The sequence below is a fragment of the Ranitomeya variabilis genome, chromosome 2 (genome assembly GCF_051348905.1).
Source record: "Ranitomeya variabilis isolate aRanVar5 chromosome 2, aRanVar5.hap1, whole genome shotgun sequence".
In the NCBI taxonomy this organism is placed as follows: domain Eukaryota; kingdom Metazoa; phylum Chordata; class Amphibia; order Anura; family Dendrobatidae; genus Ranitomeya; species Ranitomeya variabilis.
In genome coordinates, this window is record NC_135233.1 from 749,283,823 (window position 1) to 749,305,485 (window position 21,663).

General features: G+C 42.2%; 1 protein-coding gene across 2 annotated transcripts in view; it reads left to right on the forward strand.

The window, feature by feature from the left end:
• Positions 1-21,663, forward strand: part of ASCC3 (activating signal cointegrator 1 complex subunit 3) — an 824,578-nt gene that overhangs the window by 684,503 nt on the left and 118,412 nt on the right. For both annotated transcript variants that reach the window (XM_077289659.1, XM_077289660.1), the window contains exon 30: positions 2,259-2,401. In XM_077289659.1, the coding sequence (XP_077145774.1) occupies positions 2,259-2,401 (143 nt within the window). The remainder of the gene's footprint in view (positions 1-2,258; positions 2,402-21,663) is intronic.

Below are 21,663 nucleotides of genomic sequence, written 5' to 3' on the forward strand. Positions count from 1 at the left end.
ATAGAAAAAATAATTATATTTGCATCGCTTTATTCTGAGGACTATAACTTTTTTATTTTTTCGCTGATGATGCTGTATGGCGGCTCGTTTTTTGCGGGACAAGATGAGGCTTTCAGCGGTACCATGGTTATTTATTTTCGTGTTTTTGATCACATGTTATTCCACTTTTTGTTCGGTGGTATGATAATAAAGCGTTGTTTCTTGCCTCGTTTTTTTTTTTTTACGGTGATCATTGAAGGGGTTAACTAGTGGGACAGTTTTATAGGTCGGGTCCTTACGGACGTGGCAATACTAAATATATGTACTTTTATTGTTTTTTTATTTAGCTAAAGGAATGTATAATATTTTTTTAATATTATTATTTATTTAGGAATTATTTTTTTTTTTTACACATGTAATTTTTTTTTTTTTTTTTTACATTTTTACTTTGCCCCAGGGGGGGACATCACAGTAAAGTGACAGATCGCCGATCTGACACTTTGCTGTGCACTGTGTCAGATCGGCGATCACACAGCACAGCAGAGAGGCTTCCCGGCGCCTGCTCTGAGCAGGCACTGTGAAGCCACCTCCCTGCAGGACCCGGATGCAGCCCCACGGCCATTTTGGATCCGGGGACTGCAGGGAGGAGACGCTCGGTACAAGGTGAGCACATCGCCTTGTACCGATCATCTCAGGGAAGCACGCAGGGAGCCCCCTCCCTGCGCGATGCTTCCCTATACCGCTGGCACACTGCTATCATGTTTGATCGCAGTGTGCCGGGGGTTAATGTGTCGGGGGCGGTCCGATGAGCGGCCCCCTGTGAGCGCGGCCGATCGCGCTGGACGTACTATTCCGTCCTTGGGAATTAGGGCCCACCCCACATGGACGGAATAGTACGTCCGATGACAGAAAGGGGTTAAAGGAGTATTAAAAATAAAAAAGAAGCATGTGTCTTCAAACTTTAGTTTGACACCACCTGTGTAATTGTTGTACATGAAAGTACAGGATATATGCATGTACATTTATATGGGAGACAAGTCTGGAGAAGCTGCAGGTCATGGTAGTACATTTCGGCAATGCAGACTAGTCGCAGCAGCACCAGCAACATGCAGCCTGGTGTTGTCATGTTGAATAGTGGGAATTGCAAAGGGATCTGACAGCAGCGGATCTTGATGGTTTTCGTGCCCAAGTGCAGTCAGTGTGGATGAACATTCCTCAGCTCAGACGACCAAAAATTACTTACGTTGATACTGTGCCAAAGTGTGTAAGTGCAAGTATTTTTGATTGTGGAGCTCATACTCGATATTGAATATTTTGAGATGTTTTGAAAATGGTGTTTCCATTGTCTCATCATTTGCATATCATTATTATGTCTATCATCCTGTGATTTCCAAGATTCCATGACTTTTCCTTCTTGGTGTTGCAGTTTCAATTTTAAAGAGTGTATATGTAATGACAGTATATGTTGTGTAGATCGGTTCACTCAGTGGTACACAGAGGTAGAAAACAGGAACACTGTCTCTTTGAATCTTCTGTTGGTTTATTGTATAGAGGCAAAACCAACATGAAGGGGAACAGTAAACCACAGCCCTTCAGGCAAAACAGGAAAACAAGAAACAAAACAAAATGCTGTAACACAGTCCATACATCTGTGGGAACCTGCCAGCTCTGGAGCAACTCAGGTTCAGTCTTTCCTTCTCATGACCCAAACTACTGGAGATCCTTTCTCCAGCCCTACTGAACCCAGACTGCTTCTGGAGTCCAGCTATTTAACCCCCACCCGCTGTATGGATGTCCACATAAAAGCCAGCCCATTATACAAATTAGCTTAACCACTCACCGCACTTAGTGTACTGGAGGAAAAAACTCTGGGTTTTATTTCACTGATGCCATTAAGCGTAGTGAAACATATCTCCCCTCCGGCACTTTAGCATTGACTTTGTCACAGTGTATAGATAGATAGATCTAAATACATATAGATAGATATATATATATATATATATATATATATATATATATATATATATATATATATATATATATATATATATATATATACATACACACATTTATATTCTCTTAGTGGCTTGTAGTATACCGTAACTGATTATCAATGTGCAAAATACATTTTGGAAATGAGCAAAAGGAAGCATGATTCCTCTTAAGCTTTCAGCTTAGTCAAATGTTTTAAGAGAAATATATTCTTGGAGGTAAGGAAGCGTGCCCTGTGTATGGTCACACAAACCATTAAACAGTTTGTTACTTTTTCATTCTTACAGCTATAAGAAGTCACTCTCCTGCAAAGCCTGTCCTCATCTTTGTGTCATCCAGACGTCAAACCCGACTCACTGCTATCGATTTGATTGCATTTCTAGCAACAGAAAATGACCCCAAGCAGTGGCTCAATATGGATGAAAGGGAGGTATGTACTTATCATTTCCTGTTTTCTAATGCTGCTTGAATATTCCCACAAGAAGTATTTTCTTACTAATATGGTTAATGCAACTATATCTTATAAATTGTGGTAATAGAACAACTCGCACTAATTATGAAGGCAGATTGTCTGTTCATCTTTAGTGGTGCAAGACTAAGTCCAGAAGCTAGCACTTTGCATATTTAGATGTGCGTTAATGTAAGACTGGTTCCTAAAGGATTGATGGAAAATACTATTAGATGTTCATGTAATGGGTTCAGATGTGATTGTGTTGTTTATATCTTTTAAAGGGGTTGTCTAGTTCAACAATAACAGATAACATGCCCAGTGAAATATTAGAAGGGTCTCTTAATCACTGTGTATGATCTAGAGCATGGGTCTGCAAATAGTAGATCTGCTCGTAGATCTCTGACAAGTCCTGAGTACATTACTGATGCTTTAAAATGTATGGATGTCATTGCAAGTGTACAAGTCTGGGCTAAATTAGCCCTGCCGATACAGCTTTTATTGACGGCAGTTAAGGGACCTTATAACGGCACTGGGAAATAAGTGTATAGTGCCCCCCAGCGTCAGAGAATATCCAGGGTCTCGAATATCGGGGGTAGCTGAGACCCCGGAGAACATGATTCGGGTCAGATTTTCCATTCATACCTCTCTCCTCTGATATATATCTAGCATACCGGAGAAGAGAGAAATGGGGTCCCTTGAGCCCCCCCTCATCCCCTGGTACCTCTGCCATCCCTGAATCCTCCTGCTCCATCTCCCGGCCCTCCACGTAATCTTCCTGGAAGAAAATGGTGGGCGCATGCACTCGCCGAGATCTGCCGGCTGGTACACGGCAACAATAGGAGAATTTTCCTATTGGTTCATTTTGATCACTTTAATAGACACTATAACAGTGATCAAAATTAAAAAAATTGTGAATCAAATCACCCTTTGTCACCCCTTTAGTTAGATAAAAAATAGTAAAATAAAAAAATGTAATTGTTTCCATTCTTTGCGGTTGGGGTTCGGTATAGAGCTGGGGTTAGGGTTGTGGTTAGGGATGTGGTTAGGGTTGTGGTTAAGATTGGTTTTGTGTTGGGGTTAGGGTTGTGTTAGGGTTAGAGTTGTGTTGGGATTAAGGTTGTGTTGGGGTTAGAGTTGGGGTTGTGTTGGGGTTAGGGTTGTGTTGGGGTTAAGGTTGTGATTAGGGTTAGGGATTAGGGTTGGGGTTAAGGTTGTGTTTGGGGTTAGGTTTGTGATTAGGATTGTGTTGTGGTTAGGGTTGAGATTAGGGTTAAGGTACCGTCACATTAAGCGACGCTGCAGCGATAGCGACAACGATGCCGATTGCTGCAGCGTCGCTGTTTGATCGCTGGGGAGCTGTCACACAGACCGCTCTCCAGCGACCAACGATGCCGAGGTCCCCGGGTAACCAGGGTAAACATCGGGTTGCTAAGCGCAGGGCCGCGCTTAGTAACCCGATGTTTACCCTGGTTACCAGCGTAAAAGTAAAAAAAACAAACAGTACATACTCACCTGCGCGTCCCCCAGCGTCTGCTTCCTGACACTGATTGAGCTCCGGCCCTAACAGCACAGCGGTGACGTCACCGCTGTGCTTTCACTTTCACTTTAGGGCCGGATCTCAGTCAGAGCAGGAAGCAGACGCTGGGGGACGCGCAGGTGAGCATGTACTGTTTGTTTTTTTAAATTTTACGCTGGTAACCAGGGTAAACATCGGGTTACTAAGCGCGGCCCTGCGCTTAGTAACCCGATGTTTACCCTGGTTACCAGTGTAAAACATCGCTGGTATCGTTGCTTTTGCTTTCAAACACAACGATACACGGCGATCGGACGACCAAATAAAGTTCTGGACTTTATTCAGCGACCAGCGACATCACAGCAGGATCCTGATCGCTGCTGCGTGTCAAACTAAACGATATCGCTAGCGAGGACGCTGCAACGTCACGGATCGCTAGCGATATCGTTTAGTGTGACGGTACCTTTAGGTTTAGGGCTGTGTTAGGGTTGGAGTTAGAGTTGGGGGGGTTTCCACTGTTTAAGCACATCACTGGTAACCAAACGTGACGTGGTGCCCTCCATTGATTCCAGCCAACTTTGCATTCAAAAAGTCAATGTGTGCTCCCTCATTTTGAGCCCTGCCATGCACCCAAACATGGATTTCCCCCAAATATAAGGGATCAGTATACTCAGGAGAAATTGCACAACACTCTTGTGAAAATAAAAAAAGTTTGGTTCTAAAGTAAATGTTTTGTGAAAAAAGTTAAATGTTAATTTTCTTCCTTCCATATTGCTTTAGTTCTCGTGAAACACCAGAAGGGTTAATAAACTTCTTGAATGTGGTTTTTTAGCACCTTGAGGGGTGCAGTTTTTAGAATGGTGTATCTTTTGGGTATTTTCTGCCATATTGACGTCTCAAAGTCACTTCAAATGTGATGTGGTCAGTAAGAAAATGGTTTTGTAAATTTTGTTTTAAAAATGAGAAATCGCTGGTCATCTTTTAACCTGTATAACTTCCTAACAAAAAAATTGTTTCCAAAATTGTGCTGATGTAAAGTAGACATGTGAGAAATGTTATTTATTAACTATTTTCTGTGACATATCTCTCTGATTTAAGGGCACAAAAATTAAGTTTGAAAATTGCAAAATTTTCAAAATTTTTGCCAAATTTCCAGGGGTTTTTTTTCAAAGAAATTTTACCACTAACATGAATTACAATATGTCACGAAAAAACATTCTCAGAATCAGTGGGGTATGTTGAAGTGCTCCAGAGCTATAACCTCACAAAGTGACAGTGGTCAGAATTGTAAAAATTGACCCGGTCATTAAGGTCAAAATTGGCTCGGTCACTAAGGGGGTAGTGGCGCCCTCTCTGTTTAGTTCTCAATGCTGGCTTAAAAATTCTTGCCTGCTCCCATGAGTCAGTTCTTAGGTGTTTTCTTCCATTTTGAGATAACATTTGCAGCTTTGTAATGTCAGATTGAAATATTATATTTGTCTGAAAATTTTGAATCTTGCAAATGTCAGTGTTGTTCCATTTAGAGAAAACGTCCATATTCAGAAATCCTCAAAATAGCAATGGTCATCTGAAATTTTTTTTATAAATCAATCGCACACTTGAAAATAAAAACTTTGCAAGTACTTATCAGATCAATAAACTTCTTTCTCCTCCTGGATCTTGCATTCTGAAAACTCTCAATTCACGGGGAAAAACAGTCTTCGGTAAATACAGCCTCTCCCATTAGTGACATATGTGACACTTGGTGCTCATAAAGTTCTATGGAGAAGCGTAACTGATGTGCTGGAGAATTTGCGGCAGAGTGTCTATGTCTGCCTATAGCTCCTTTATCCTCCTTCCATCTCCCTCTTCATATCATTTTAGAAATAAAAATGCCATCTATCTGATTAATAGGAAAATCTGTTTTCATGGAATACATATTATACATATGAATTCAGAATGAAAGATCAATACAGGAGGAGAAAAAATCAGATTTCTAATAAGATATATTTCAAATTTCCTCATTTCCATCTGTAATATTGAATTATGAAATAAAAAATAAAGCAACAGTTATTCTTTAACCATTTCCAGACCACTCATAGACTTTAAAGTTTCAGCCGGTCTGGCTCTTTCTCTGCAGTGTTATTCTAAAACTAGCTATTGAACCCGTTCTACGTCTGGGTGGCGAGCATTTATATTGGTATATGGTCTCCATCCTGGTATGTGCTGCTCCCATCTTGCTCCCCCATCCTGTCATATGCTGCTCCATCCTGCACCCCCATCCTGTCATGTGTGCGCCCCCATTCTGTCATGTGCTGCTCCCATCCTGCGCCCCCATTCTGTCATGTGCTGCACCCATCCAGCGCCCCCATTCTGTCATGTGCTCTCATCCTGCGCCCCCATCTTGTCATGTGCTCCCATCCTGCACCCCCATCCTGTCATGTGTGCGCCCCCATTCTGTCATGTGCTGCACCCCCATTCTGTCATGTGCTGCTCCCATCCTGCGCCCCCATCCTGTCATGTGCTGCTCCATCCTGCGTCCCCATCCTGTCATGTGCTCCCATCCTGCGCCCCCATCTTGTCATGTGCTCCCATCCTGCACCCCCATCCTGTCATGTGTGCGCCCCCATTCTGTCATGTGCTGCTCCCATCGTGCGCCCCCATTCTGTCCTGTGCTGCTTCCATCCTGCGCCCCCATTCTGTCATGTGCTGCTCCCATCCTGCGCCCCCATTCTGTCATGTGCTCCCATCCTGCGCCCCATCTTGTCATGTGCTCCCATCCTGCACCCCCATCCTGTCATGTGTGCGCCCCCATTCTGTCATGTGCTGCTCCCATCGTGCGCAACCATTCTGTCATGTGGTGCTCCCATCCTGCGCAACCATCCTGTGCCCCCATTCTGTTGTAATGTGCTGCTCCCATTCTGCCTGTTCCTGTTTCCATTCTGCCATATGTTGCTCCCATCTTTCTCTCTCCGGCTCTACTGCCTGAGTGCGGCTGTGCTGAGTGCGGGCGGCTGTGCTGAGTTCGGGCGGCTGTGCGTGGCTGTGCTGAGTGCGGGCGGCTGTGCGTGGCTGTGCTGAGTGCGGGCGGCTGTGCTGAGTGCGGGCGGCTGTGCTGAGTGCGGGCGGCTGTGCGTGGCTGTGCTGAGTGCAGGCGGTTGTACTTACTGCCTGAGTGCAGCGCTGGCTATAATAGATACAGCACCCCTGCAGCCAGCACAGCGAGGGCTGACTCCGCCCACTCGCGTCACTGGTCACATGCTGGTGGTGACATCATCGAAGGTCCTGGAGCTCCGCTGGGCTCTACAGCTACCCTGACTGGAGCTGCAGAGCACGGAGCCCCCTTGGCCGGTATATTAGGGGGGATACGCGGGTGTGTGGAGCCCCCATGGCCGGTATATTGGGGGAATAAGTAAGTTCGGCTGCGTCACTCTGGTCCAGACTGCGCAGGCGCGGTGCGTCGCGCTTGCGCAGTCTATGAAGGCTTCGGACAGAGTGACGCTCCCACCGTTATATTATAGATGTCACTGCATAGGAGCACAGCTACACTTGATCGTGTAGCTGTGTGAGTGGGAATCCGACTGTCAGAGACAACCAGGTCCCCATAGAGAAGGCACAGAAATTTTAGCACTGTATGTGCCATCTCTATTGCTGTATATACAATCTGAACAAGCCCTGTGTATACTGTGGTTTTTTTCATCCTTGTGGTTTAAAGAGCTGTGAACATTTGTCTCAGTTTGGATATTTAAGTATTTTTTGTGTGTTATTTTCATGCTACATTGGGATTCATTTTTATGTCACTGTTATTTTTCACTAATATATAGTGGGGGCAATAAGTATTTGATCCCTTGCTGATTTTGTAAGTTTGCCCCCTGATAAAGACATGAACAGTCTATTATTTTAAGGGTAGATTAATTTTAACATTGAGAGATAGAATGTCAAAAATAAAATCCAGAAAACCACATTGTATAAATTATATAAATTTATTTGCATTTTGCAGTGGGAAATAAGTATTCGATCCTCTACCAACCGTTAAGAGATTTGGCTCCTGCAGACCAGTTAGACGCTCCTAATCACCTTTTACCTGCATTAAAGTCAGCTGTCTTACATAGTTACCTTTATAAAAGACTCCTGTCAACAGGCTCAATTAATCAGTCAGACTCTAATCTCTACAACATGAGCAAGACCAAAGAGCTTTCTCAGGATGTCAGGGACAAGATCATAGACCTGCACAAAGTTGGAATGGGCTACAAAACCATAAGTAAGACTCTGGGTGAGAAGGAGACAACTATTGGTGCAATAGTAAGAAAATGGAAGAAACACAAAATGACTGTCAATCAACAACAATCTGGGGCACCATGCAAAATCTCACCTCGTGGGGTATCATTAATTATGAGGAAGATGAGAGATCAGCCTAAAACTGCATGGGGGAGGTTGTTAATGATCTCAAGGCAGTCGTAGCACATTACGGCGTAAAAGTTTTAAATCCTGCATTGCCTGCAAGGTCTCCCTGCTCAAGAAGTCACATGTACAGGCCTGTCTGAAGTTTGCCAGTGATGATTCTGTGAGTGACTGGGAGAAGGTGCAGTGGTCAGATAAGACAAAAAATCAGGTCTTTAGCATTAGCACAACTCGCCATGTTTGGAGGAAGAGGAATGCTGCTTATGACCCAAATAAAACCATCCCCACTGTCAAGCATGGAGGTGGAAACATCATATTTTGGGGGAATGGATGGAGCCATGTACCATAAAATTCTGATTGACAACCTCCTTCCCTCTACCAGGACATTAAAAATGGGTCGTGGCTGGGTCTTCCAGCAAGACAATAACCCAAAACATACAGCCTAGCCAATCTCCAGCCCTTAATCCCATAGAAAACTTATGGAGGGAGTTGAAGCTCCGAGTTGCCAAGTGACATCCTCAAATCTTAATGATTTAGAGATGATCTGCAAAGAGGAGTGGACCCAAATTCCTCCTGACGTGTGCACAAACCTAATCATCAACTACAAAAAATGTCTGACTGCTGTACTTGCCAACAGGGGTTTTGACACCAATTATTAAGTCTTGTTTGCCAGAGAGATCAAATACTTATTTCTCACTGCAAAATGCAAATGCATTTTTATAATTTATACAATGTGATTTTCTGGATTTTATTTTTGATGTTTTATCTCTCAATGTAAAATTAAACTACCCTTAAAATTATAGACTGTTCATGTCTCTGTCAGTGGGCAAACTTACAAAATCAGCAAGGGTTCAAATACTTATTTCTCCCACTGTACCATCCCCAGTTACAAACATATATATCGTATGCAGTGGGGAAAATATTGATTTCATACACAGCTGATTTTGCAAGTTATCCTACCTACAAAGAATGGAGAGGTCTGTAATTTTTATCGTAGGTACACTTCAACTGTGAAAGATAGAATTTTAAAAAATCCAGAAAATCCCATTGTATGATTTTTACAAAATTAATTTGCATTTTATTGCTTGAAATAAGTATATGATACAATAGAAAAACAGAACTTAATATTTGGTATCGAAACCTTTGTTTGCAATTACAGAGTTCAGATGTTTCCTGCAGTTCTTGACCAAGTTTGCACACACTACAGCAGGGATTTTGGTCCACTTTCATATTTTGGGGCTGTCGCTGGGCAACATTGAGTTTCAGCTCCCTCCAAAAATATTCTTAGGGTTCAGGTCTGGAAACTGGCTTTCGATCTTGAAATGCTTTTTACAGAGACACTCCTTAGGTGCCCTGGCTGTGTGTTTCGGATCATTGTCACGCTGGAAGACCCATCCACAACCCATCTTCAATGTTCTTACTGAGGGAAGGAGGTTTGTGGCCATAAACTCATGATACATGGCCCCATCCATCCACCCTTCAATATGGTGCAGTCGTCCAATCCCGTTTACCGAAAAGCACCCCCAAAGAATGATGTTTCCCCCACCATGCCTCACGGATGGGACGTTGTTCTTGGTTGTACTTATCCTTCTTCTTCCTCCAAACACAGCGAGTGGAGTTGATACCAAAAAGTTCTATTTTGGTCCCATCTGACCACATGAACTTCTCCCATGCCTCCTCTGGATCATCCAGCTGGTCAGTGGTGAACTTCAAACGGGCCTGTGCATGTGCTGGCGTGAGCAGGGGGACCTTGCGTGCCCTGAAGGATTTTAATCAGTTACGACATAGTGTGTTACAAATTGTAATGTTTGAGACTGGTCCCAGATCTCTTCAGGTCATTGACAAGGTCCTCCCGTGTAGGTCTGGGCTGATTCCTGACCTTTCTCAGAATCATCCTGAGGCTTTGTGCACACGGTGCGGATTTGCCTGCAGATCTGCAGCCGATTGGCCACTGCTGATTCGCAGCAGTTTTCCATCAGGTTTACAGTACCATGTAAACCTATGGAAAACCAAATCCGCTGTGGAAAATACCACGCGAAAATGCTGCATTGTATTTTCCGCAGCATGTCAATTCTTTGTGCTGATTTTGCAGCGTTTTACACCTGCTCCTCAATAGGAATCTGCAGGTGTAAAACCACAGGTGAAATCCGCACAAAAAGCGCAGGAAATCCACGGTAAATCCGCAGGTAAAACGCAGTGCAATTTAATTATTTAAAAGTCATACAATGCAATTTTATGGTTTTTATTTTTAGATTCTGTCTCCCACAGTTGAAATATACCTATGGTAAAAATTACAGACCTCTCCATTCTTTGTAGGCGGGAAAACTTGCAAAATCGACAGTGTATCAAATACTTATTTTTACCACTGTATACGGTATATAAAAATGCTATTTTCAATCTAAACTACTATTACTTGCCCCGCCTCTGTAGAAAGGAAAAAATAAAGGATCTGATATACAAAATTAATTGTTACAGAATGGGTAACACATTTTCAGTATTTTAGTAGTTCTTTGTGGTCAGAAAAAATGTAAACAAATGGGAAAAACAGACACTTAGTTCTCTACCAATATTGCCCCATATCAGCCCCAAAAATGACAGTGACATAAAAATGAATCCTCATGTATCACAAAAAAAAAGATGCAGAAACTACTTGTATATCCAACCAAGATTTTTTTTTTTTACAGCTCTTTAAACTGCATGCATGAAAAAAATAAATAAAATGTGTCTGGATTAGGAAAGGGAGTAAATAGTCTGATCTAGAACTGGTTAACATGTCACAGTGACGAGACTGATCATTGAGGGTCCAGATTGTCTCCGATCAACAGTGAAATCAAAGGGGTTGTAGCCCTCCAATAATTGATTTGTTCCATTGACTATGTATAACACTGCTCGATTGAGAAGTGGGGTTAGTGATGTATGGCTTTATGAGGCGTACATGAGTCCCTTCACCGCTGCACTGAGAGGGAGGAGCCAAGCACAGCCAATGAGATGCATCGTGTATCGCTTCTGCCCCTTCATTTCTAGGATCAGCGGGGGCCTCAGCACAGATCAGCATGCAGGAATGTACTTACACCACAACTAATAGAAGGGCATGCATGGCTTACTACTTGCAAAGAATTTCGGGAAACTGGGTGAAGGAATTGACTTTCGAGCAGTTTTCTTCTGATGTTTTATTGAAAAAAAAGCGTGAACCACTTAAAAGTGCTTAGATATAACAAAGCAAAGAAATCTTATTAATTATGATTAGATGTCCCCGCTTGCAGCATATTTCAGGTTTGTGTTTCTGCCTGCACTCCTGGTGCTGGACCTAACAATAGTGGAAGTTTTTTCTCCTTTCAGCTGTGCATGTGCAATCATTAGCATCAATGCTTTCTAGATTTCTGAATATATTTCTGCTTATAAATGATGAATTTTGTATTCCAGGGAGTACTATGTTAACTTGCCTGAATAGCTGGGTTCTTTGTGAGAGGGATGTGAATACTGTGCTACTGGGAAGGCGTAAAAGTTATGTCCAATCAAATACAGAAACTATTGCAAAATATATAATTAAATATCCATTTAGATAGTAGTGCATTAACATCCTTGTATAAATGCCTCAGAAATAGAAGGATCATGTTGTTCTATACAGGCTTTAAATTTCTCTTGGCATATAGGTAGTGAAAATGTGAATTTCCTATAGTCACAGCTGCTCCTGGCTGTTAGACTAACTGCGAAGAAGCTTCATGGTATAGCCATTATCTTCAAATGCCTACAGGCAGCTTGTTACACATGGACTAATGTCCTATACTCTTTTCATATGGACATCATAGATGGTCCCCTGCTTAAAACCACATGAGTCAAGACAGTGTTGCTGCTTAATAGTGGGGTCTTCTTTTAGTACATTATCTGGATACATGTTATTGGCTGCCATGTAATTTTCACTTTCCCTTTGTCAGCCACTTAAGGTGGTTTTCAAAAAACAACACGTATACAGTACCTTGAAAAAGTATTCATAACCCCGATACTTTTCCACAATTTTTCACATTGCACCCACAAACTTATATGTATTTTTTTGGAATTTTGTGTGTTATACAAAACAAAGTAGCATGTATTTGTGAAGGGTAAAAGAAACGATTGTTTTCTAATTACCGTATTTAAAAAAAATATAAATCTGAAAATTGGGATGTGCATTTTTATTCAGCCCCCTGATATTCCTAAATAAAATCCTGAGTAACCAATTGCCTCCAGAAGTCACATAAATAATTTAACTGCAGAGGTTTGTTGAAGAATAATAGGGACTAAACAGCATCATGAGAACCAAGGAGCACATCAGACAGGTCAGGGATAAAGTTGTGGAGAAGAGAAAAGTACAGTTAGGGTATTAAAAAAAAAATCAATTTTTATATTTAAAAAAAAACAACGTGTTATTTCCTTTATACCTTACAAATTCTTACTATTTTGTGTTGGTATATCACATAAAAACTCAATAAACTACATATAAGTTTGTGGTTGTAATGTCAAAAAAATGTGGAAAAGTTTAAGAGTTATGAATACTTTTTCAAAGCATTGTAGGTGATAACTGTGTAATCGATGGGTGGTGCAACACTGGTATCCTCACTGAACATAAGAACAGGGTCCCACGGTCCCCTGCATGAATGAACCAGAAACAAACATGTGAGACCATTGCTTTATTCCGTGTCTGTAGGAATGGTTGTCACTCATGCTCCCTTCCTGTTCATTTACACTTTGGACTTTGAGACCCCAGTTGGCCACTCGGAAGCATCTTAGCAAGACGACCCCCAGCAGTCATACTTTTATCATTTATTTTATGGAATAGTGTGATAAATGTTGTTTATGATATATCCTCTTTAAATCAGTGGCTAAATGCAGGGCACCAAGGTGATATCAGCTAATTGCCTAAGGTAAGACAAACCATAACGTCATTGATCAACTTAGTTTTAATAAGAGCCTGACTTGATTAGACAATACTTTTAAAATCAGTTGGATTTCCCTGGCTTCATATAAATTTCTGCTGTCACTGAAGATCGCAAAATCTTGACTGTGTGCAGCATGCAGACTGTCAGGTGTCACCTCTTTCTCCTACTCCGGTGCCTTGCATTTTACCAACCAAAAGTAACGTGCCAACTTGCAACTTGTCTTGGTTTTCTCTCTCTTGTGGGAAGTGGATGAAGAATCTAATCGGTACATGTCCTCAACTATGCAAATTTCATAATTGCAGTTACGTCACAACCATCGTGTCAACCACTAGAACAAGGAGAAGGGGAATCCTGACAGTTTGCATAGTGCAGGTGACTGTAGAAATGTGTCTTCAACCACAACACGCACTAGTTTAGCCTCACATTAATAAAACATAAAATTAAATGGCTTCCACGTGTTCCTTGTAAAGGTCTTAATTGATAACGAAAATACTAATGCACCTTGACATTATGTAACAGTCTTTCCTAATTGTTTTTATGCCTTGCTGTTAACTATAAAAGTCACTGGTTGCCAATAATGTCACATATCCAAGTGCTGATCTAGCAGAGCAGCTTGCTTAATATATTAATTCTGTTTTATTGCCAGTGTTTGCAGCGAGCATGGAACGCCAACATGCCGGAGCTCTCCTGAGAACTGGGGTTTTATGACAGAAAAGTGCCTCATAAAAAGTGAACACTTAATTATAAGAAAGAAGTTTTTACTTCATTTAACATCTGTAGCAGATGTGATGTTAGTAAATCTCCATGTTAAAGACCTGTGTTTCTTGGCACAGCTCTCTGTCACTGGGCATTGCAGGCAATCAAGGGGCATTACTCAGTAGCATATGGTAAGAATCTGATGTGCCCTGAAATTAGTGTTCTGTAAAAATAAAGAGTAAAACCAACAGCGGCAACCACAGATCCGCTCCAAAAGAAAAGTCTGTGCACTTAGCATCTTGAAACAATATATCACACTCAAAGGGACAGAACTAGGCTGCACAATCTGTTAGCTCATTCTTGTCCAATCTGGTCTGGCCTTTTGTTTTGGAGCCAGCATTGTCATCATCGTGCTGAGTTATACCCCACATCAGACACAGGGCAATGTATCTACTAAGATGGAATCCCATCCTTAACAAAGGCACCAATAAATTCTAACACGTTGGGAAGCAGGTCTCAGAACCATACGCAAATGGCTCAACGTTTTACACATGCTCCAACGAGGGGGGTTTACTACTACTATGCTTTGAAGAGATGAAGATCTGTCATGAAGGAAACATTAGCAACTTCTAAGTGTAAGAAATCTTTTTTTATTGTATATTAAAGACTGCTAAACTGTGTTTGTCTGAAATGGTAAAGCATAGTCTTTTCTTATTTTTTATTCAGTTTCTTTATTAAAGGTCAAAATGAGGATCCAATTATTCCAATTCCACTGATGTAGTATGTTTTAGCAGATATTATAAAATGTCTGTATTTTTAATCATTTAATGTCAACATATATTTTTGTCATTGAGATCATTAGGAAAGTAGGGGCAAATGCAGGATAGTGAAAGAATTCTGTGTCAGTGGTCTCAGATTGCGTTCTACGGTTCTTTAACGTTTGTGTCATCTTTGAACTCATGTTTGCAAAGTCCTTTGGTCCACAGTAAGGTGTGAGTCAGTGTACTGCACAGATTAAAGGATAGTTGATGTCAGCTTTTAAATATTCCAATCGTGTAGACATAACTATTTCCATATTGATAGTTATGGTAGGTGTAGGACAAACTTCACACTTTGGATAGGATTGTAGTAATAATCAGGGATTTTCATTGCTTTGCAGCTAAAGACAGAGATATTCATCCTGGCGTCTGCAGTGAGAAAGTGTCAGTCTTCAGCTAGGTTCAGACGAATATATATTTGGTCAGTGTACTGTCCTTGTATGTTGGACTGCACATGAAGAGCACACCCACCAATGGAGGTCAGAGTGCTTGTGCATATCACCGATTTTCAATCCCTGTGGTAAAAAAAATTCAATATGCTCTAGTCTTTTTCGTTAAGAGGACAAGAAAGTACTAATTTCAATGGCAAATGTCTCCTGCAACTGTCCATGATGCAATGATCTCACAGTTATCAAAGATAACTTTCTAGTATGAAATAGCAGTGTTCAGCAGGGCCTTCTATTTGCCAATTGTCTGTTTGTCAGCCATCCAGGGGAGTGCAGTTGTTTTCCTTAGCCAAGAATAAGGTTTCCCTGAGAAAGACTTGAGTTTCATGTTGCCAGTGTTCTTTGTCTAACAACCCAAATAATGCCAGTTTAGGTTCACACAATAAAGGAATTGACAATAGAATGGACAACAACCTAAAAAGATTAATTCAAAAAGAGTATATTGGGGGACAAGACCATATTATAGGCCAAAAGTCAGCATTTGGATAATTGCATCGATGGCATTCCGTGAAAGTTGTCCTTTCCATCTTGTGTAGACAAACAGGATTCAGATAGGTTTGATAGATAATATAAACTGATTTAACTAATTGTTAAAGGGAATCTGTCACCTAATTTTGGGCCTATAAACTGCAGCCACCGCCATCAGGGGCTTATCTGCTGCTTTCTGCAATGCTGTAGATAAGCACCCTATGTAACCTGAAAGATAAGAAAAACAAGTTAGATTATACTCATCTGGGGGCGGTCCCGGTCCGATGGGCGTCGCGGTCCGGCGTCTCCCATCTTCATGCGATGACGTCTTCTTCTTTGCTTCATGTCGCGGCTCCTGCGCAGGCGTACTTTGTCCTGTTGAGGGCAGAGCAAAGTACTGCCGTACACAGGCATCGGGAAAGGTCAGAGAGGCCCGGCGCCTGCACACTGCAGTACTTTGCTCTGCCCTCAACAGGAGAGATAAAGTACGCCGGAGCCAGAGCCGTGACAGGAAGCAAAGAAGAGGACGACATCATATGAAGATGGGAGGCGACGGACCTGCGACACCCATCAGACCGGACCACCCCTGGGTAAGTATTATCTAACTTGTTTTTCTTATCTTTCAGGTTACATAGGGGCTTATTTACAGCATTGAATAAAGCTGCAGATAAGCCCCTGATGGCGGTCCACAGTTTATAGGTGATAGATTCCCCTTAAAGGCCCCGTCTCACATAGCGAGATCGCTAGCGAGATCGCTGCTGAGTCACAAGTTTTGTGACGCAACAGCGACCTCCATAGCGATCTCGCTATGTGTGACACGTACCAGCGATCAGGCCCCTGCTGCGAGATCGCTGGTCGTGTCAGAATGGCCTGGACCTTTTTTTGGTCGTTGAGGCCCCGCTGACATCGCTGAATCGGTGTGTGTGACACCGATCCAGCGATGTCTTCACTGGTAACCAGGGTAAACATCGGGTTACTAAGCGCAGGGCCGCGCTTAGTAACCCGATGTTTACCCTGGTTACCAAAAAAAACAAACAGTACATACTCGCCTTTCGGTGTCCCTTGCCGTCTGCTTCCTGCTCTCACTGACTCCCGGCCGTACAGTGAGAAGTGAGAGCGCAGCAGTGACGTCACCGCTGCGCTCTGCTCTCACAGTACGGCGGCTCAGTCAGAGCAGGAAGCAGACGGCAAGGGACCTGGACACCGAAAGGCGAGTATGTACTGTTTGTTTTTTTTGGTAACCAGGGTAAACATCGGGTTACTAAGCGCGGCCCTGCGCTTAGTAACCCGATGTTTACCCTGGTTACCCGGGTGCTGCAGGGGGACTTCGGCATCGTTGAAGACAGTTTCAACGATGCCGAAGTCGTTCCCCTGATCGTTGGTCGCTGGGGAGAGCGGTCTGTGTGACAGCTCCCCAGCGACCACACAGCGACTTACCAACGATCACGGCCAGGTCATATCGCTGGTCGTGATCGTTGGTAAATCGCTTAGTGAGACGGGGCCTTAAACCCTTCAAGACCTTGCCCTTTTCCATTTTTGCGTTCTCGTTATTTGCTCCCCTCCTTCCCAGAGCCATAACTTTTTTATTTTTCCGTCAATATGGCCATGTGAGGGCTTGTTTTTTGCGGGACAAGTTGCACTTTTGAGCGACATCATTGGTTTTACCATGTCGTGTACTAGAAAATGGGAAAGCAATTCCAAGTGCTGTGGAATTGCAAAAAAAGTGCAATCTCTCACCTGTTTTTTGTTTTGCTTTTTGCTAGGTTCACGTAATGCTAAAACTGACCTGACATTTTGAATCCCCAGGTCATTACGAGTTCGTAGACACCAAACATGTCTAGGTTACTTTTTATCTAAATGTTAAAAACAAATTCCAAACCTTGCTAAAAAAAAAGCATTGCACAATTTTCCAATACCCATAGCGTCTCCATTTTTCACGATCTGGGGTCAGGTGAGGGCTTATTTTTTGCGTGCAGAGCTGACATTTTTAATGGTACCATTTTGGTGCAGATACTTTCTTTTGATCACCCGTTATTGTATTTTAATGCAATGTCGCGGCGACCAGAAAAACGTAATTCTGGCATTTCTAATTTTTTTCTCGCTACACTGTTTAGCGATCTGGTTAATGCTTTTTTTTGTTGATAGATCGGGCGATTCTGAATGCGGTGATACCAAATATGTGTAGGTTTGATTTTTTTGTATTGTTTTATTTTGAATGGGGCGAAAGGGGGGTGATTTAAACTTTTATTTTTTTTAATTTTTTTTTAAATTCTTTTAAACTTTTTTTTTACTTTTTTCATGCTTCAATAGCTTCCATGGGAGGCTAGAAGCTGGCACAACTCAATCGGCTCAGCTACATTGGAGCAATGCATAGATCGCTCCTATGTAGCTGAATTACAGGCTTCCTACCACAGGATGGCGCTCACAGCAAGCCGGCATCAACAACCATAGAGGTCTCAAGGAGACCTCTGGTTGTTATGCCGATGCATCGCTGACCCCCGATCATGTAACGGGGGTCAGCAATGCGCTCATTTCCGGCCCGATGGCAGGAAGCGGTAGTTAAATGCCGCTGTCAGCGTTTGACAGCGGCATTTAACTAGCTAATAACGGCTGGTGAATCGTGATTCCACCCACCGCTATTGCGGGCACTTGTCAGCTGTTCAAAACAGCTGACATGTCCTGGCTTTGATGCGGGCTCACCGCCGCAGCCCGCATCAAAGCGGTGGTACGGATCTCTGCAGTAATAGTACGGCGGAGGTCGGTAAGGGGTTAATCGCCAGTGAGGCAACAAGATACGAAGAAATTACATATTACAGTGGGTACAGAAAGAATTCAGACCCATTTAAATTTTTCACTCTTTGCTTCATTGCAGCCATATGGTAAATTAAAAAAAGTTCATTTTTTTCTCATTAATGTATACTCTGCACCCCATCTTGACTGAAAAAAAAAAGAAATGTAGACATTTTTGCAGATTTATTAAAAAAAGAAAAACTGAAATATCACATGGTCATAAGTATATAGACCCTTTGGTCAGACACTCATGATTAAGTCGCATGCTGTCCATTTCCTTGTCATCCTCCTTGAGATGGTTCTACTCCTTTATTGGAGTCCAGCTGGGTTTAATTAAACTGATAGTACTGGATTTGGAAAGGCACACAGATGTCTTTATAAGACCTCACAGCTCACAGTGCATGTCAGACCAAATGAGAATCATGAGGTCAAAGGAACTGGCCAAGGAGCTCAGAGACAGAATTGTGGCAAGGCACAGATCTGGCCAAGGTTACAACATAATTTCTGCAGTACTCAAGGTTCCTAAGAGCACAGTGGCCTCCATAATCCTTAAATGAAAGAAGTGTGGGACCACCAGGAGTCTTCCTAGACCTGGCCATCCAGCCAAAATGAGCAATCGTGGGAGAAGAGGTTTGGTGAGAGAGGTAAGGAAGACCCCCAAGATCACTGTGGCTGAGCTCCAGAAATGCAGTAGGGATATGGAGAAACTTCCACAAAGTGAACTATCAGTGCAGCCCTCCACGAGTCAGGCCTTTATGACAGAGTGGCCTGACAGAAGCCTCTCCTCAGTGCAAGACATATGAAAGCCTGGATAGAGTTAGCTAAAAAAACACATGAAGGTCTCCCAGACTATGAGAAATAAGATTCTCTGGTCTGATGAGATGAAGCTAGACCTTTTTGATGATAATTTTAAGTGGTATGTGTGGAGAAAACAAGGCACTGCTCGTCACCTGCCCAATACAATCCCAACAGTGAAACGTGGTGGCAGCATCATTATGTGGGGGTGTTTTTCAGTTTCAGGGACAGGACGATTGGTTGCCATTGAAGGAAACATGAATGCAGCCAGGTACAGAGATATTCTGGATGAAAACCTCTTCTAGAGTGCTCTGGACCTCAGACTTGGCCGAAGGTTCACCTTCCAACAAGAAAATGACCTAAAGCACACAGCTAAAATAACAAAGGAGTGGCTTCAGAATAACTTTGTGACCAATCTTGACTGGCCCAGCCGGAGCCCTGACGTAAACCCAATTGAGCATCTCTGGAGAGACCTGAAAATGGCTGTCCACCAACATTCACTATCCATCCTGACGGAACTGGAGAGGATCTGCAAGGAAGAATGGCAGAGGATCTCCAAATCCAGGTGTGAAAAACTTGTTGCATCATTCCCAAGAAGACTCATGGCTGTACTAGCTCAAAAGGGTGCTACTACTCAATACTGAGCAAAGGGTCTGAATACTTATGACCATGTGATATTTCAGTTCTTCTTTTTTAATAAATTAGCAAAAATTACTACATTTGGTTTTTTTTCAGTCAATATGGGGTGCAGAGTGTATATTAATGATAAAAAAATGAAGTTTTTAAAATTTACCAAATGACTGCAATGAATCAAAGAGTGAAAAATTTCAAGGGGTCTGAATACTTTACGTACCTACTGTAGTGTTCTGTCGACAATTACATCAGTGAAGTTTGTGACTAACTTTCCAAAACAAGGCAAGTAACGCTCTGTGCAGCCATTAAACCAGAAAGGTACAGATAGACACACTGATTTTGGCACAATCTAACGAAAACTGATGGAAACAATCATTAATACGATAGCCTTGTCACCATTCAGCATCATGTAGTCAGCAGCTTATTCCCTGTTTACACCAGAGAGTGTGCTGCCGATAACAATGAATCCCATGCCATCTTGATTATAGGGATGATTCCCAGCTTGATTATAGGGGCCAATAGTTATGAATGTTCCTTCACTGTTTATCAGCATGTACGTTATTTAATTTATTGGAAATATCTAAGACAACATTGACAGCAAGGTCCTAGTAATTGGCCTTTTGTTTAGGATGTGGAGTGCTGTGATCGTAATCTGGGTGCTGCAAGCAAATGTTTTACTGCACTATAATTTGGAAAATAGGTGGCAGTCCAAATTCATAAATGCTCATTATATGCTATCTGCTGAACGACAGTTTTTTTATCGTACAGTCAGCAGTTATCTTGGCTATCTCTCCCGTATACAGGAGCGTTCCTTCCTGTGTTCTCTATGAAACATGTCTGTTAGTGGCTTATCATAAGGAAAGCAATAGGATTGCCAGTTCAAAATTAGACTTGCCACATTTATAACTTCACCGGCAACACACTGTTGGCTGACCTGTTATCGGCGGGTTCAACCAACATTAAACTAATGTGTATGGGAGGCTATAGACTGTCCTCTTCAAATGATGTGCTGAAAGATAACTTTAGGGTGGATTTCCCTCTTAATAAATAGCTTGAAATGTACTTCAAAGCTGCCAAAAGTATCCTGATGTTGCCATGTTTTAAATTATAGGTTAGAACAGCAAATCACCGATTGATAATTGATATAGTCTGTGGCGTGGTCTGGGCAGTTATCGAACATCCAACAGCAGATGACCATTTTAGCAGATATCTTCCTGCTCCTGTCACTCTTGTTCTTGTTCATGTCCCAAAAAGGGGTGAGTTGTCCGCAGAGAGTTAAAATGATCATCTAAATCTCTCGCGTATGGCCATGGGATGTGGTCCACCCAGCCTTCTTGGGTAAGAATGAGGCCATATAGTAGAGGGAACAAGTATGGTAATTCATATAATAAGAAGTAGTTATTAGTCCACCACATATTGGGAAATCTCGACCGATAAATACATTCTATACATTTATTAGAAATGCGTTCAATAAATTCTTGTCTCACACCTGTTGATAAAGATGTAAATGAGTACATGATCAAAGTGAAGGTGAAACAATATTTTATATTTATGTATAATAGAAATGATAAAACCGACAAAACATTTGCAGCAGGAAAAGGGCATCACAGAACAAAAAGCCGTCATTGTAAAACGGATTCATCACCAGAAATGTAAGCCCTGAGCTTTGTGCCAATAGGTAAAATAGTTTTGTTTGCTGAAGTGATTTATGTGAAAGTTAGAGGGAGGTCAGTGAGAAGTGACCAGGACTTCCAGCTGCTAGCCTCACAGTATATTAGTACATTCT